General features: G+C 43.2%; 1 protein-coding gene across 6 annotated transcripts in view; it reads right to left on the reverse strand.

The window, feature by feature from the left end:
- Nucleotides 1-15,185: 15,185 nt before the first annotated feature.
- Kdm5c (lysine demethylase 5C) overlaps nt 15,186-16,729 on the reverse strand; it is a 41,560-nt gene continuing 40,016 nt past the window's right edge. For all 6 annotated transcript variants that reach the window (XM_057759032.1, XM_057759028.1, XM_057759033.1 and 3 more), the window contains exon 26: nt 15,186-16,693. In XM_057759032.1, the coding sequence (XP_057615015.1) occupies nt 16,328-16,693 (366 nt within the window). In that variant the 3' untranslated portion in view covers nt 15,186-16,327. The remainder of the gene's footprint in view (nt 16,694-16,729) is intronic.

Raw genomic sequence — 16,729 nt, forward strand, 5'->3', positions numbered from 1 at the left:
ATGATTTTCATTGCTACCTCATAACTGTCATTTTTGCTACTGTTATGAATCGTAATGTAAACATCTAATGTACAGAACATCTGGTATGCAACCCCTGTGAAAGGGTTATTTGACTGCCAAGGTTGGCTGCGACCCACGTGTTGAGAACCACTGTTCTGACTGCTGTAGATTTGTCCAAATGAGTCTTATGAATTGGGTCATGCGCTGGGCGGTGGTGGCGCACGCCTTTAATCCCAGCACTCGGGAGGCAGAGGCAGGCGGATCTCTGTGAGTTCGAGACCAGCCTGGTCTACAGAGCTAGTTCCAGGACAGGCTCCAAAGCCACAGAGAAACCCTGTCTCGAAAAACCAAAAAAAAAAAAAAAAAAAAAAAAAAAAAAGAATTGGGTCATGCACAGGGAACAGGGATTAACAAAATTTCTTTTTAAGGTAACTTTGTAAGATCATGAGTGAGTAGCAGTGAATCCATGGTCAAGGAAGATCAAGTCAACAGAACTATCTGCTTTTATCACTTTCTAATCTGAGGCCCTCTGCATTAGGAATCTCTAGAGTAACAGAACTTATAGAATGACTCTCTCTCTCTCTCTCTCTCTCTCTCTCTCTCTCTCTCTCTCTCTCTCTCTCCTCTCGTCTTAGTGTTCTGAGACAGGTGTAGCCTCTGGTTGTTCTGGAACTCACTCTGTAGACCAGGCTAGCCTCAAACTCAGAGATCCTCCTGCCTCCCCACCTTCCAGTTGCTGGGATTAAAGGCGTGTGGTGTCACTGCTGGGCCTTTTCCATGTTCTGATGTAGACTTCCCCAGAAGGCATGGCCTGGGTTAAAGGTGGGTTTTCCCAGCTCAAAAGATCTGGATTCAAGGTGTACTTGAAAGATTCAGATTAGAAGTGGATCTTGCCACTTCAAATTAAGCACAATTCTCTCAGAGCTGTGCCCTCATTTGGGGTTTTAGTGAATTACAGATGTATTCAAGTTGTCAACCAAGATTAGCCATCACACCCTTCCTGGCTAGATTTAGGGTGACCAACTACTTATAAGCTTGTACCTTGTGACCTTAATGAATTATCCACCATCCAAAACAAAACAAAACTCTATAGAGTAAACATCTTCTTTGACCCTGCTTTCTCAAATTTATCATCTATAAGCAAGCACAATAAGCACTGAGGGTGAATAATTTGCCACATGTACCCATAATCTGGAGACTATGGGACACTCTTTTCCTTGGTCTGTTTATGTCACAACCCCTGGAAAACGACAACAAAAGCAGCAGGACCCAGACCAACATGGGACAGAAACAAGAGCAGGTGGCAAGGAGAAAAAACATATTGTATCTCAATGAGAGAAAAACAGACTTAGCGATGCTGGACAGAAAGAGCCAGCATTAAGACCCAGAAATGCCCTCGTCTTCAGCCTCCCCGTCTAGTGATTACTAGAGCAGTTTTGTCTGAGCTGTTGCAGATTTATGTACCCTTCCGTCGAGGCACACGGCTGGGGAAAAGAAACTCTTAAGGCTCCTCTAACTACCCGGGCTGATTGTTGCAGTGCTGCGGATGGAAGCCAGGGCCTGTGTGAGCTCGGGCCTGCAGCCTCCCAGCCAGCACTCTCGCTGTCGTCTTCTCCACTCACCCAGCAGCCCAGGAACCTCCACAGCTCAGCGTCTTCTGCAAGGCCAGCGGAGAGCTTCGCACTACCACAGGGACATGGCGGGAGTGTAAAGACATGTGTGGGGTGAGCACGTGTCCTTATGCTCCCCTACGTAGTACTTCAGAAGTAGCCATGTAGATTCTGGACAAACAGCTAAAGCTCTTCATGACCACTTCCGAGTCCTCCAAATTTTTCAGTCAGGTGTAGACCTGGGTAGAGGTCTTCTCAAATCCTAGATGAGAGAAATGTAATGGGGGTGCTGGGGGTTGTCTAGGAGATCGCTTAGCTCATTTCCTGGGATGGACAAAGAATTGAGCATCCAGGAAATACAAGCAAAACTGCAGAGAAAAGGAAACTAACAGATTTATCTCTTTGTATGGGAGGGGCCCTAATGCCTGAAGTCTGCTCTGGTTTGGATACTTTTTTTTTTTTTTTTAAGATTTATTTATTTATTAGGTATACAATGTTCTGGCTGCATGTGTGCCTACACGCCAGAAGAGGGCACCAGATCTCATTACAGATGGTTGTGAGCCACCATGTGGTTGCTGGCAATTGAACTCAGGACCTCTGGAAGGAAAGTCAGTGCTTTCTTGAGCCATCTCTCCAGCCCCCTGGTTTGGATGCTTTATAGGACCCCTGGCTCTTCCTCTTGCCCTGTTGCTCCCTTTTAGATACCTGTTCTCATGAGAAAAAACCCCCAAGGAAACCTAAGTCCTAAGGGAAAACCTAATGCTATTTATTCTCCTAGATGAGCATAATAAGCTTCCTCCTAAGTCTTTAACTTTATACCCATAGATTAGGGCATTTTTCATCCCTCATCAGAGAAAATCTTTTCTGCAGTAGACGTTGACTTAGAGAGACCTGTGCAGAGAAGAAGAATCTGTGGCGTGCTCAGCTCTACACGGGAATGTATATCACACCCCTTCCCTCAAGGCTCAGGGATCAGCATGGAAGAGAGGGGAGAAAGACTGCAAGAACTAGAGGAGTGGCTGGCAGCAGCAAAACAGGATTTGCCAGGAACAGCAGTGACCGAACATATAGACCAAAAGCTTCTGTGACTACATGCTAAAGACCTAAGCAAGATCAAATTAGCAAAAATCTCAGCATGGAAGGAGAAGGGCTTATGAAGCCCCAGCCCTAGCTGAGAAGCTCTTAGCAATTGCTGGCTGATGTCAGAATGAGAATCATTTTGGTTGTTTGTTTTTCCAAGACTGTGTCTTAAAGCTGCTCCCATGCTCAAGCAGATGCTCCCACACCTATGCCCATACAAATTATACTGAGTGGACAAAGTGGATTCCAAAACAAAGTGTATGAAGTTGGGAAGGGAAGGTGGTGGAGAAATAGGAGAATGATTGGAGGGGGGAAATTAGGGATGAATTTGATTGATCCAAGCACACTAAATGCAGGGTTATGAACTCCTTAAATACCAAAAACAATGAGACAGGTATGAATGTGCACACCTTTAATCTCAGCACTTGGGAAGCAGAGGCAGGTGAATCTCTATGAGTTGGAGGCCAGCTTGGTCTACAAAGTGAGTTCCGGGACAGTTGGAGTTACATGGCGGGACTCTATCTCAAAAACAAACAACAAGCAAAAAACACTTTTAGGGTCATCATTAGTTAATTGGAGATATAAGAAGCATCTTTTTGTTTGTTTCTTTGGGCTTTTTTTTTTTTTTGAGACAGGGTTTCTCTGTGTTGCTGAAATTCACTCTAGACCAGACTGGCCTCCAACTCACAGAGTTCCACCTGTCTCTGCCTCCCGAGTGCTGGGATTAAAAGCAAGAGCCACTAATGCCCAGCTGGTTTTGTTTTTTCAAGATAGGGTTTCTCTGTGTAACCCTGGTTGTCCTGGAATTCACTCTGTAGACCAGGCTGGCCTCGAACACAGAGCTCCACCTGCCCCTGCCTCCCAATTGCTGGGATTAATGGTGTGCACCACTACCATCCAGGTAAGAAACATCTTTATCACACACAAAAAAGTTTAAGCATGATCTTTATGCAGAGCTTAAGAAAAAAAAAGTAAAAATAGGGAGAAGAAAACAATTTTGATACTGTAGTAATTATCGTTTAAAGAGAAGGCTTCCGTAAATCTTTAAAATTTGAAGGATGCTTAACAGAGAGTGGGAGTGTCTCTGACTCTTTAGCCTACTCATGGGACCCTTTTTCTCTTACTGAGTTGCCTTATCCAGCTTTGATCTGAGGTCTTATGCCTAGTCTTATCGCATCTTGTTATGCTGTTTTTGGTTTATATTCCTGGGAAGCCTGTTCCTTTCTGAACAAAAATGGAGGAACAGTGAATCTGGGGGAGAAGGGAAGAGGCACACTGGGTAGAGGGGAGAGATGGGAGATTGAGGTCAGGATACATTGTATGAGAGAAGAATAAAGAAAAAGAAAACAAAATAGATTTTGCAATCTTTCTCAATCGTCAGACTCATTATTGGACTGAGTCTTGAATGTCTCAGAAGTAGAATCCAAACCACAAGGGAGAAAACGTACACATATACACACAAATAATGACGGACTGAGAGGAACCTCAGTGGCATGGGTGGAAACTGATTCCAAATCAGAAGAACATATTATTAGATTGAGCCCAGCATTGTGTGTGTGTGTGTCATTTTAACCATTTTTGATTGTGCAACTATGTGGCAATAGTTATATTCAAAAAGTTTTGCACTCATCATTTTATCTAGTTCTAAAACTTTTCATCCCTCCAAACAGAAACCCTCAAACAGAAACTGCAATTTTCCCACCATATTCCCAGGCTCTGGTAACCTCTAACCTATTTTCTGCCTTTGTGAATTTGCAAGATCAAATAATATCACTTAAATGAAATCACATTTTTTGTCCTTGGAATCTGGATTACTTCATCTAGAATAGTTTTCAGGGTTCATCTGTGACAGCCCCACCTCTCCCTGGAATCCTCGGGTATGCTGGTAAGCACTGTTAAACACTAGCAATACTGTTAAATGCTATTAGGAGTGTTGAGTCTTCCATTAAATCTTCATTCTAAAAACCTTTAATGTTTAACATTTTGTGAATTGTTAATACTTTCGAGATCAAGCTGTTTGAGAGGTCCTTCCTTCCCTTATACCTGGCTATGGAAAACAGAGGCAGCCAAACTCTTTGGCAGCTAGATACTTTACACACGCCTCAGCCTCTTTGCTTTGAAAACCCCATGGATGCCTAAAGGAACCAACACTGTAAGCACAGCCACGTACTATGGAAGGACAACTCCAGCCCCAGAAGACACTGTCTTGTCCAACAGCTTTCAAATAGTTTTTGCTGGTCCTTTTATTATCACAAGCCTTGGGGAACTCCAGCAGTTATCTTCATCCACGCTAGATAGGGAGCACCTCCTCTAATGTCCCAAGTAGGCCTGTAATTTATGTCACACACCCCCTGTGGTTATTGCAAACTGTTTGGCCCATTTTTCAAATTAGCAGGGAGAAGCCTTCCTGTGCTGTCCCTCTAGTGTTGCAACATTAAAAGTAGTGGTATAGGGGCTGGAGAGATGGCTCAGGGGTTAAGAGCACTGGCTGCTCTCCCAGAGGTCAATTCCCAACAACCACATGGTGGCTCACAACCATCTATAATAAGATCTGTTGTGTGCAGACACAACACTGTATACATAATAAATTAACCTTTTTTTAAAAAGTAGCGGTGTGATTTTTTTTTGTTGTTGTTGGTTGGTTGGTTATTGTTGTTGTTTTTGAATATCATCAGGAGAGTGGCCAATGTATATTGAACTAGGTGTATGCCTGTAATCCCAACATTTGGAAGACTGAGCCAGAAAGCTCCAAGTCTAAGGCCAGCCTTGGATACACACAGCAAGCTCCAGGGCAATCTGAGCTACACAGAGACTTCATCTCAGAAAAAGAAATGTGTGTGTGTGTGTGTGTGTGTGTGTGTAGCACTAAGATTTTTTTTTCTTTTTTTGGCTTTTCAAGGTAGAATTTCTCTGTGTAACAGCCCTAGCTGTCCTGAAACTAGCTCTTGTAGACCAGCCTGGCCTCAAACTCACTGAGATCTGCCTGCTTCTGCCTCCTGAGTACTGGGATTAAAGGCGTGCACCACCACTACCCAGCTGACACTAAGAATCTTTTAATGTGCTTCTTGGTATTTTTCTTATCTTCTTTGGAGAAATACCTATTCAAATTGTCTGCCCTTTAAAAAATTAAATCTATGCATGTAATGGTCTGCCCTGTCCCTTTAAGAGACAAGCCACGCCCCCCCACCCCTCTCCTCACCCCCATCCATCCTGTCTCAAAAAAACCAAATAAAGGTTTCGCTTCTGCCTCTCTCTCCACTTCTCCGCTTCCCCCCTTCTCTGTCTCTTTCTCTTCTTCTTCTTCTTCTTCTTCTTCTTCTTCTTCTTCTTCTTCTTCTTCTTCTTCTTCTTCTTCTTCTTCTTCTTCTTCTTCTTCTTCTTCCTCCTCCTCCTCCTCCTCCTCCTCCTCCTCCTCCTTCTTCTCCTCCTCCTCCTTCTCTTCCTCCTCCCTCCTCCTCCTCTCTCTCTGTCCTCCCTTCACCCTTCCCCCTCCACAACCCCCTGAATAAATATTCAACCTCACTTTGAAAAAAAACCAAATAAACAAATAAATAAAAGACAATTTCTCTGTAGCTTTGGAGTCTGCTCTGGAATTAGCTCTTGTACACCAGGCTGGCCTTGAACCCACAGAGATCTGCCTGCCTCTGCCTGTAAGTGCTGAGATTAAAGGTGTGCGCCACCACTGCCTGGTTCCAACTTCATTATTTCGCATCCTATGTGAGGGAGACAATTTTCTTCCTTACTGTATAGTCAGAAACTAACTGGTTGGCTGGGAGAATTTAGATGACTTCAATCTCCATCATCATTTGTTCTTTTTCAAAATTATTTTGGCTATTTATTATATTGATCCTTTGCAAGTCCATGTGAATTTTAGGACTGGGTTTTCTATTTCTTTCTTTTTTTTTTTCTTATGTATACAGTGTTCTCAGTGCTCTGCCTGCAGACCAGAAGAGGGCACCAGATCTCATTACAGATGTTGTGAGCCACCATGTGGTTGCTGGGAATTGAACTCAGGACCTTTGGAAGTGCAGCCAGTGCTCTTAATCTCTGAGCCATCTCTCCAGCCCCTGGATTTTTCTATTTCTTATAAAAGCTGTTTGAATTTTCATAGGACTACATTGAATTTGTGGCTCACTTTGGCTAGTATTACATTTTAACATTGTCTTTCAATCCATGAATATGAGTATCTTTTCATTTCTTTAGGTATTTTATCTCAACAACCTTTAAATATTTTTCAGAAGATGCTTTTTGTATGAATGTTCTTCTGCATGTATGCCTGTACACTTGCATGTTTGGTGCCCTTGGAGGCCAGAAGAGGGCACTAGATCGCCAGAAATGGAGTTACAGACAGTTGTGAACTGCCATGAGGGTGCAGAGACTGGGTCCTCTGGGAAGAGCAGGCAGCTCTTACCCACTGAGTTCTCTCTCCAGACCTTAAATTTTTTCACTATGTCTTTCTCCTCCATAATTAAGTGTACTCCTAGGCATTTGTTCTTTCAGATGCTACTGGAAATGGAATTGCTTTCAATTTCATTTTGAATCATTATTAACGTGTAAAAACTGATTTGCATGTATTACTCTTGCATCCTGCAACTTTTTGGAATGTACTAGCTTTACATCTTTCCTCATCTGAAATGTATTTTCTGTATGAACTGAGGTGCTCATGTTTTTTCCCTTTGTTCTATTAATGTCATTTTCTTATAACAAATCACTACGGCATTTCTACTTGTCATTGTTGCTGGATTTGACTGAAGATTTTGTTTTTATATTCATTAAAGATGTTTTGTAGCCATCTTCTCTTGTGATATCTTTATGTTTTGATACCTTTTAAATATGGAAATAGACATTAGAAATCCTATATACATTATACATTTAATACTAAGTATACTTTATTAGTTGAAGCAGCTATGAGTATCTCTTATTTCTTGGGCCTTTTTTAAAAACTGTTTTTTGTTTGTTTTATTTTTCCATTCATAAATTTACACTTCCTCCCCTCCTCCCATTCCCCTCCTGCTCCCCCACTCCCCCTCCTCCCTCCCCCTCCCTGCTTGAGAGAGGGCAGGGAACCCTGCCCTGTGGGAAGTCCAAGGTTCTCCCCCCTACATCCAGGCCTATTTAAACTGTTTTTTTGGTTTGGTTTGGTTTGGTTTTTTGACACAGGGTTTCTCTGTAGCTTTGTAGACTGTCCCTGGAACTAGCTCTTGTAGACTAGGCTGGCCTTGAATTTACAGAGATCCCCCTACCTCTGCCTCCCCAGTGCTGGGATTAAAGGTGTGCGCCACCACCGCCCAGTTTCTTGGGCTTTTTGTTTTGTTTATTTAGACAGGGTCTCACTATGTATCTTGCTATCCTGAAATTCACCATATAGACCAGGCTGGCCTCAAACTCAGAGATCCACTTGCCTCTGCTTCCTGAGTTCTGGGATTAAAGGTATATGCCACCATGCCCAGCGCTATAAGTATTTCTAAAAGTTGTTTTATTGGTTATTCAAAACTTACGCTCAACAATAGTTTGTTAATGAGTCATTTTATTTTATTGGCCCGGGTATTTTTCCAGTTTCTGGATACATCATTTAAATATATACAATATACATGGCAGGGCCCTACGGGGGGGGGGGGCAGTCATTTTTCCTTTGGTGGTATGGCCACTTGTAGGTTGCCCATACTCCAGTAGTTGGCCCTACACCCATGCACATCCAGGCAGCACTAATTACACTCAGTTGGTTGTTTTTAAAAGATAGGGTTGAAGAAATGGCTCAGTGGCTAAGCACTTAATGCTCTTGCAGAGGACCTGGGTTCATTTCCCAGCACCCATATGACAGCTTACAATTGTCCAATTGTCTTTAACAGTAAGTTTGTAAAATAAAGATGCCAGGACTTCTGTGAACAATGTAGAGAAATGCAAATGTTTAAGGCAAAAGAATCTTAGAGTTGATTAGCTATAGAAAACCACTCACTCACTCACTACATTACCATCCCTTTCACAAGAACTGTGGAGAGTATGAAGTGTAGCTGAGACTGGCCTGGTAGCCATTAAGTCATTTTTCTCTTTCCTGAGGAGAAATTCAGACTACACTTTAGTGTCTTCTGCAATTGGGTAGGTATGCCCAGTGTCTGACTTTCTAAAACCCTCTCCCTTGGTCATTTCCTCTCTCTCTCTCTCTCTCTCTATATATATATATATATATATATATATATATATATATATATATATATATATATATATTTATTTATTCTTTTTAACTAAAATTTCCACCTGTCCCCGTTTCCCATTTCCCTCCCCCTCCTCCCAAATATTGCCCCTCCCCCCCTCCCCTGCTCTTCATTTCCTCTTTTGAATGACTACGACATAGATGATAAGGACTACAATGCCATGTTTTGATGATTTCAGTGGAGACTAGATCACCTCCAGAGGCAGATTGGGTTTGGTTTCTTTAATGGAAAGCAGAACCATTGCGGTAACCAGAATTTATTGACCCGTGTAGATCTGTAGTAATGGTTAATTCAGTATGGTTTTCCTAGCACCAAAACTTATGGCAACCTGAAAATTTAAGTCCTATTTGTGCTATTCTCTGCTGGTCCAGATTATCATTATGGTCCACCAACTAGAGTGGGATCATATTATAAATGAAGTTTTGTTCTAAGTCATTTTATTGGCCCAGGAGATTTTTCCAGTTTGTGGATACTTTATTTAAATGCACACAATATACATAATATAAAGAAAAGAAGGGCTCTGCTAGGGGAGGAAGAGTCATTTTTTGGTATGGCCACTTGTAGGAAGCTCATGCTCCAATGGTTGGGGACCCACATCCATGCACATACAGGCAGCACTAATTGCACTCAAACGTATAATGTAAAGACAGGGTTTAAGGGATGGCTCAACAGTTAAGAGCACTTACTACTCTTGCAGGGGACCTGGGTTCGAGTCTCAGCATTCACATAGTGGTTCACAACCATCTGTAGCTCCAGTTCTGGAGGATCAGATGGCTTTTCTGACCTCCAAGGGCTCCTACATACATGTGGTGCACATACATAAAGCACACACATACACATAAAATAAAAAAGATGCGAAGTTTGGAGGTGGATATATTTGGGGAGGTTAGGAGTGGTAGTAGAGGTGGATATAATCAAAATATATTGCATACATATATGAAATTCTCAAAGAATAAAAATATTATATTTTAAAAAACAAATACAAGGGGCATAGCAGAAGAACAATTAGTGAGTTGAAAGATCAGACTAAGAACTTCTGCGAATTAACAGAAAATAAAGAGATACAACATTTTAAAATTATTTTTATTACATCTATGTATGTGTATGCTCACACACAGAGATCACGATAACTTGCACAAGTTTTTTCTCTCATTCCACATGGATCCCTGGGATTGAAATCAGGTCACCAGTCTTGAGAAGCAAGCGCTTTTACCCATTGGGCCATCTCACTGGCCCAAGATACAACATATTTATAAGACAAAACAAACAAAAACGGAGGATAAAACTGCAAGTGGTAAGATCTCAGAAGCAAAGAAAAATAAAAATAGAAAAGCAGACCTATTTTTTCGAATGAACATCTGAGCATATGACATCAAACAGCAATGTGTTAACTATTGTACCAGGTCCAATAAGTCACATGCAGTTCTGGTAGCTCACACCTGCTACATTGTCATCCTGTTCTCATCTGAGAAAAGGTCATCCAAGTCCTCTTGGGGGCCCCTAAAGGCCAGACAACTAAGGGATACAGTATTAAAGCTTGGCTTACAGAGATGCTCTGCACAACATGCTAGCATGGCCAGGAGTGGCTAGTTTCAGAGTTATAGCTCCACTTAGGGCTGACTCTGAAAAAAAGTGAGAAGGAAATCTTCCCAGTAGGAAAAACACCATTACATAATCAGTCAGATAGAGAGCTGTCAGCTGATTCATGTCTGCTTATACAGTCAAGGATTTGGAAAGAACAAGACTGAAATGCTGAAAAGATATTTGCGAGAAAAGGCCTATGTGGATGGTCATCCATCTTGGAATGAACACACCATGAGAATTGTCATGACTCACATAAACAAGCACCACTAGTGATGAAAATCTCAGAAGAGATACTGCATTCTGGGGATGTGGCCAATCTCTATACTGTTACCTTTACTCTTAACATGTTCCTGAACAATGTGACCATGATGGCAGGCGTGAGATCTAAGTAAGGGCTGCCCTGAAGGCCAATCTGGTTATAGTTCCTGCTATAATATTCTACATGCCAAAAGCCTTCTAAGCCCTTTGTCTTGAACGGTAAATGATTACATGGACACTACAAGTCATTGGTCCTCCGAAATACTGGCAAGGAACAGCAAAAAAAATTTCTCAGTTGCAATCATGTGCTACTGCTCATGAAAAAGGAAGCACAGGTGGGACCAAAAGCCCAGAGAGCAGAGCAAGGAGGATGAAAAACTCGTCTCCAGGTCTTGAAATCAATGAAGAAACTTCATTTGCCCCGCTGGGTTTGACTTGTTACAGACCAGTTATTCCCACTTCCAACCGCCACAGGTTCACACATATCCTTCGCCTTTTCTGCACTGGAATGCTTATATGTGCCTTTCCCACCATATCTATTAGGAACTGGGAACTTGTGTTTATTAGTTTCACAGTTCTACCCATAGAGAAAAACAGTACTTGAGCTATATGTACAGATTATGCCCAAGGCAATTCATTCATATTTAGCACCTTAGGGGGATGCTGTAATGGGATTTAAGAGAACTTAAGGAATGAATATATTTTGTATGTGGAAGACATATGAGTTAAGTACCAGAGAACGAACCATGGTAGTTCATCTCCAAGATGACCCCTCAATGAATGCCACCCTCTAGCATCTAGTCTTAATTCCTTCCTTCTGAATATAGTCTAGACTCCCCCTTTCCCTCCTACTGGCTTCTAATGAATATTGTCAACTGCAAAATCAATGGAATGTCACTTCTGAGATTAGATTATAAAGACTCATTTCTGTCTCTTGCCCATTTTAATTGATCTCAAGAAGCAAGCTGCCATGTTGTGAGCTGTCTTGTGAAAAGATCCACCTACATGCAAGGAACTAAGTGAATTCTGTCCAACAGCCAGTAAGAAACTAAATCCTGCCAACATCCAATGACACAAGTTCTAAGTAGATTTTTCCAGAAATAAACCTGGAAATGACTGCAGTGCTCACACCTTGATTGATGCCTGTGAATGACCCTAATAACTCAGCTAAATTGTATCTAGACCTCTAGCCCACGGATATATGAGCTAAACGTTGCTTATAAGAGTTTTAGCTGTTTTTGAGACAGGGTCCCACTGTACAACTTGGCATAGTTTCCAACTTGGAATCTTCCTGCTCCTACCTCCAAAGGTTTGGTTTTAGAGATATGTGCCAGGCAAGCTATTGTCTTAGAGCAATACATACCTAACACAGGCACGGGAATTATTCAGAACCTTAGCCACATGGGCTTTTACCTATCAAGCCAACATTGCTGAGTTTCCAGTTTACTAACAGTAAAGTTCAACCATGAACAATATTCTGGTGGCACACCAGTTATTTAGAACCCTTCTGATATGAAGAGTAGGGCTTTGGATTTAAAGATTAAGAAACACAATCCTAACCAGTTGGTGGTGGCACACACCTTTAATCCCAGCACTCGGGAGGCAGAGGCAGGCAGACCTCTGTGAGTTTGAGGCCAGCCTGTTACACAGTGAAACCCTGTCTCAAAAACCTAGGGGGGGGGTGTTAAAAAAAAATCACAGGTAGGCCGGGCGGTGGTGGCGCACGCCTTTAATCCCAGCACTCGGGAGGCAGAGGCAGGCGGATCTCTGTGAGTTCGAGACCAGCCTGGTCTACAGAGCTAGTTCCAGGACAGGCTCCAAAGCCACAGAGAAACCCTGTCTCGAAAAACCAAAAAAAAAAAAAAAAAAAAAAAAAAAAAAAAAAAAAACAAAAACAACAACAACAACAAAAAAAAAATACAAAAAAAAAAAAAAAATCACAGGTCACAGCCTATGCTCCCAGGGATCTAAGAACTTTGCCAAAATCTCTTACATGGAGCTTAGTACCCAGGATTTAAGTGCCCCAGAGAAAAAGATTCTCTACTTTGTTTCGTCCCTGTAATTTCTGGTCTTCTAGGACACATGATTAATGTTTCTCCTTTAGGGCTCTGATGACCAAGGCCCAGACTCAGGCCCCACTTCCAGAGTGTCACCCTGGAACAGTAGCCATCATACAGCACAGAAGGAACAGAATTCACATGCAATGTCAGGGTTGCAACTACTGCTTGTAGCTGTCTCTGTCTCAATCAGTTATGCAAGACTGCCACCCCCATCCCCAGCCTTGAAGTAGCAGAGGACTCAGGCCTGGTTCTTGCTTTTTTTCCTCCAGGAACTCTCAATATAGGAAGTTTCAGGTAGGGGGGAAGACTCACTAAACCTATGGTGTTTCAGCTATGATTTAAGGCACAATGGAGGCACTGAATAGCTAGAAGCAGGAAGAAATGGACAGTTGGGACAAGAGAGGAATTTAGATGCTGGATGTGGTGACACACCTTCAATCCAAGCACTCAGGAGATAGAAACAGGCAGATCTCTGTGAGTTCAAGGCCAGCCTGGTCTACATAACAAGCTCCAGGATAGTCAGGGCTACACAGAGGGACCGTGTCTCAAAGAGAAGGGGTAGAGGGTGAGAATAATCTGTCTTTAGTAGAGGCAGTATCTCTTTCCATCCCCCGAATACTCAGTTGCTATCCTGACAGAAATGGAACTGTCTGGTTGGATGTAGCAGCAAGGTGGTATCTGTAAACTAAATGACTCTGAGGTAAACCTTTCCCACTCATTTTGTGCTCTCTTGAGAAAGGAGGGAAACCTCAATTGAGAAAATGCTCCCAAAAGACTGGCCTTTAGGCAAGTCCACGGTGCATTTCCTTGATTGATGACTGATATTGAAGGGCCCAGCTCACTGTGGGCTGTGCCACCCTGGGCTGGTCCTGGGTGGTATATGAAAGCAGGTTGAGCCAGTCAGTAGTACTCCTCTACAGCCTGTGTCAGTTCCTGCCTACTTCTCTGGATGACGGGCTGTAAGATGAAATCAACCCTTTCTTTCTCAGGCTGCTTTTAGTCAGTCACAGTAATAGAAACCCTAAGACAGTTTTGCATCAATGACAGCTACATGTACACTGAAAGGGGCAGGTGTATGAGAAGGATAAGGCAGAAAGTGCTAAGCTGAGAAAAGCTGTCTGAAAATTGGTGAGGGATAGGTCCATACCACAAGAAACCCCTACCTTGGCCTGAGCGGTTCACTAGCCTAGGAGCTGCTGTGGGAAGTAGGTACCATCTTTTCCTCTTTTGGCCGCCTCTTCTAGTGCCTGGTTGCTTGGTAGAGTGGTAGTTAAATGTCAAGATAAAGCTCCTTTGGGTACTTGTCCCAGGTGTCTCTTTTGCTACCTCCAATCCTCATTGGAACCCATAATTAATGTCAATGGGCAGGCAAAGGCCAGCCTTTTCCCCTTGATTGCAACTTAAGATCAAAATAGACCCAGGGCAGGAGTATTTACTGTTGACTGGTTCACCTTTCAAGAGAGACTGTAAGACCAGACGAGGCAGGTCTAAGCCATGCTCCCACCAGAGAGTCACCAAAAGAGGGCGAGATATCTCTTTAACACTAGATTTTTAGCAAGTGGAAATCCTGGAAAGGGGAGAAATGGACCAAAGTGATCTTTCTGAACATAAAACGAGAAAGGGCACAGTAAGAGTGCCGGTATGCTGAGTTCCTGAGCTAGGGGGATCAAGACTTGACTTTAGCCTAGAACACCTTATACAACCTTGAGAAGAGGAAAAACCTTGGAGAAGTCAGAGATGCCTGGAAGCTAGTTCAGGGCCTCCAAGCTTTTGCTTCCTCCTCTATTTCATAGAGTGTTAGAGAACACTCAGAACCACAAAAGAATGCTTTCTTAGTCTTTGGAGGGTTAAGGCCCCCTTATAAATATGATGGGTCTTATCTGGGGGGAAATGCATACAGATACCCACAAAAAAACCTGTATAAACATACTTCAAGAGGGCAGTCCCTAATCAAGTAGAGTCCCTTCATTTTTCAGGTTCAGAAGGGTGAAATCTATATTGTAGGACTATTAATAGGCCTGAAGCTACTATGCCAAGTCAAAGAAGCCAGACACAAAAGGATCATATATTGTATAATTTCATTTATATAAAATGTCCAGAAGAGACAAATGGGAGTGGGGAGGGAACACCTAGGGAATGTGGGGTTTCTTCTAAGAGTCATAAAAACATTCTAAAATTTTTTTGCAGTGAAGGGTTCATTCAATGACTGAAATATACTAAAAGTCACTGAATTGTATACTGAATTGGATGAACTGTATGGTACTCAAATTTCATCTCAATAGAGCAGTTTAACAGTGACACAGAAATTACAAATTAACCACATTCATTAGGGGCAGAAAGAAACTAACAGAGAAACATTAAGGATAGACTGACTCACCAAATAACATATTTAAAACAGCTCAACTTTATAGCATGGAAACTATACTTCAATAATAAAGCCATGAAGAAAAAGTCCCCTCAGAACAGGAAAACAAGAGCACAAAGCTAGGGGAAGCTGTTGTGCAAATTCCCAAGAGGGACCAGTGTCCACCAGGCTGAAGACAGGGAAATGGCTGGGGGGGGGGGGGGGGAGATATCTTTTCCAAGGTTAGAGAGAGGCTGGGAAGGTTCCAATTCAGAGCCCTGACTCCCTGGACTCGGCCCTGGCACTACCACTAGCACTGCAGCTGCTCCATTAATAGGCGAGGAAGGGTCTACTCTCCTTTTGAAGAGAAATGCACTTCAGAAACATGTTTCCAAAAAACATTCCTAAGGGTTTTATTTCTAACGAGGAAAATAATAAAATAAAATTAAAATAGGCTTTAGTTGGAACAAAGTTTCTTGTTTTGCTTTTTCTTTTCCTTTTGAACAAATTAATTACACACCAACAATCTTCTTTTATTACAGCATGAACCCAGGAGGAGGAGACGGGGAGGATGGGCAGGAAGGGTTGAGGTGGGTGTGTGGACAAGCACCAAAAGCCTTCAGACCATAGGCAGCCCTGTTCAACCCCAACAAAATTTATTTCAAATAAAAAAGTGAGGACAGCTATGTGAAGTTTCCTCCTCCTGGGTAGAACAGTAAGGGGAAGGGAAAAGATGAGGGGGGAGGGGAATAAAAAGGAGGCAGGAGGCAAAAGAGTGTGTGGCTGGGGAGGAGGTTAGTGTAGCATGGCCTGACCAGGGCCGGAACTGGGGAGAAGGGAGAGGTCCCCCAGTTTGCATGTGCCCTGCATTTGTCTCTGGAATGGTGCTGGCCTAGCCCCAGTCGATCCCCTGCCCACCTGTGTCTATCTGCCTCTGGTGTCTGGGAATGCTGGTTAGAGGTTACCAGGGACGCAGGACTCCAGGGGCCGGCCCCCAGGAGCTGAGGTCTGAACAATACCTTGGAGTCAGAATATAAAAGTCACGGTCTTAGGGATGGTGGTGAGGGGGGAATCTCTCCACCTACCCGCCCACCTCCAAGAAGCAGGCTTGATGGTCAGAAAGGATCCTTGAGGCCAAGGAAGGATCTTTGTTGGGGTCTGTGCTAGGCTCAGCCACTGTCACAATTGTTGCCGAGATGGCTGCTGTGGGCAGGACATCAACAGCCGGGAAGTCAGAGTAGAGAAAGGGGCTGAGGTGTCTGAACCAGCCTCTAACACTGGTTCTAAACCATCCTGGTCCTCCTGGGTGCTGGGGCTACCATTGGTGGGGAAGGGTACAGGAGGGACCTCACCCCCAGACTCCTCCTCCAGTTCTTCTTCTTCCTGGACTTCCTCGGCTTCTGGTTCTGAGCTCCGTACCCTCTTTGGCTCTAGCTCGTCTCTGGCTGGATCATCAGCCTCCCCACCCCGATCCACCTTCCTTCGCCGCCTCCTCTCTAGGGCTCGGCCTCGTGTCCGACTCCCATGGCGCTCTGCCTTCTCCAGCTGTGAACACAAAAGGTCAAAAGGCAGCTTTAAAGA

This window comes from Chionomys nivalis, chromosome X, assembly GCF_950005125.1.
Source record: "Chionomys nivalis chromosome X, mChiNiv1.1, whole genome shotgun sequence".
In the NCBI taxonomy this organism is placed as follows: Eukaryota; Metazoa; Chordata; class Mammalia; order Rodentia; family Cricetidae; genus Chionomys; species Chionomys nivalis.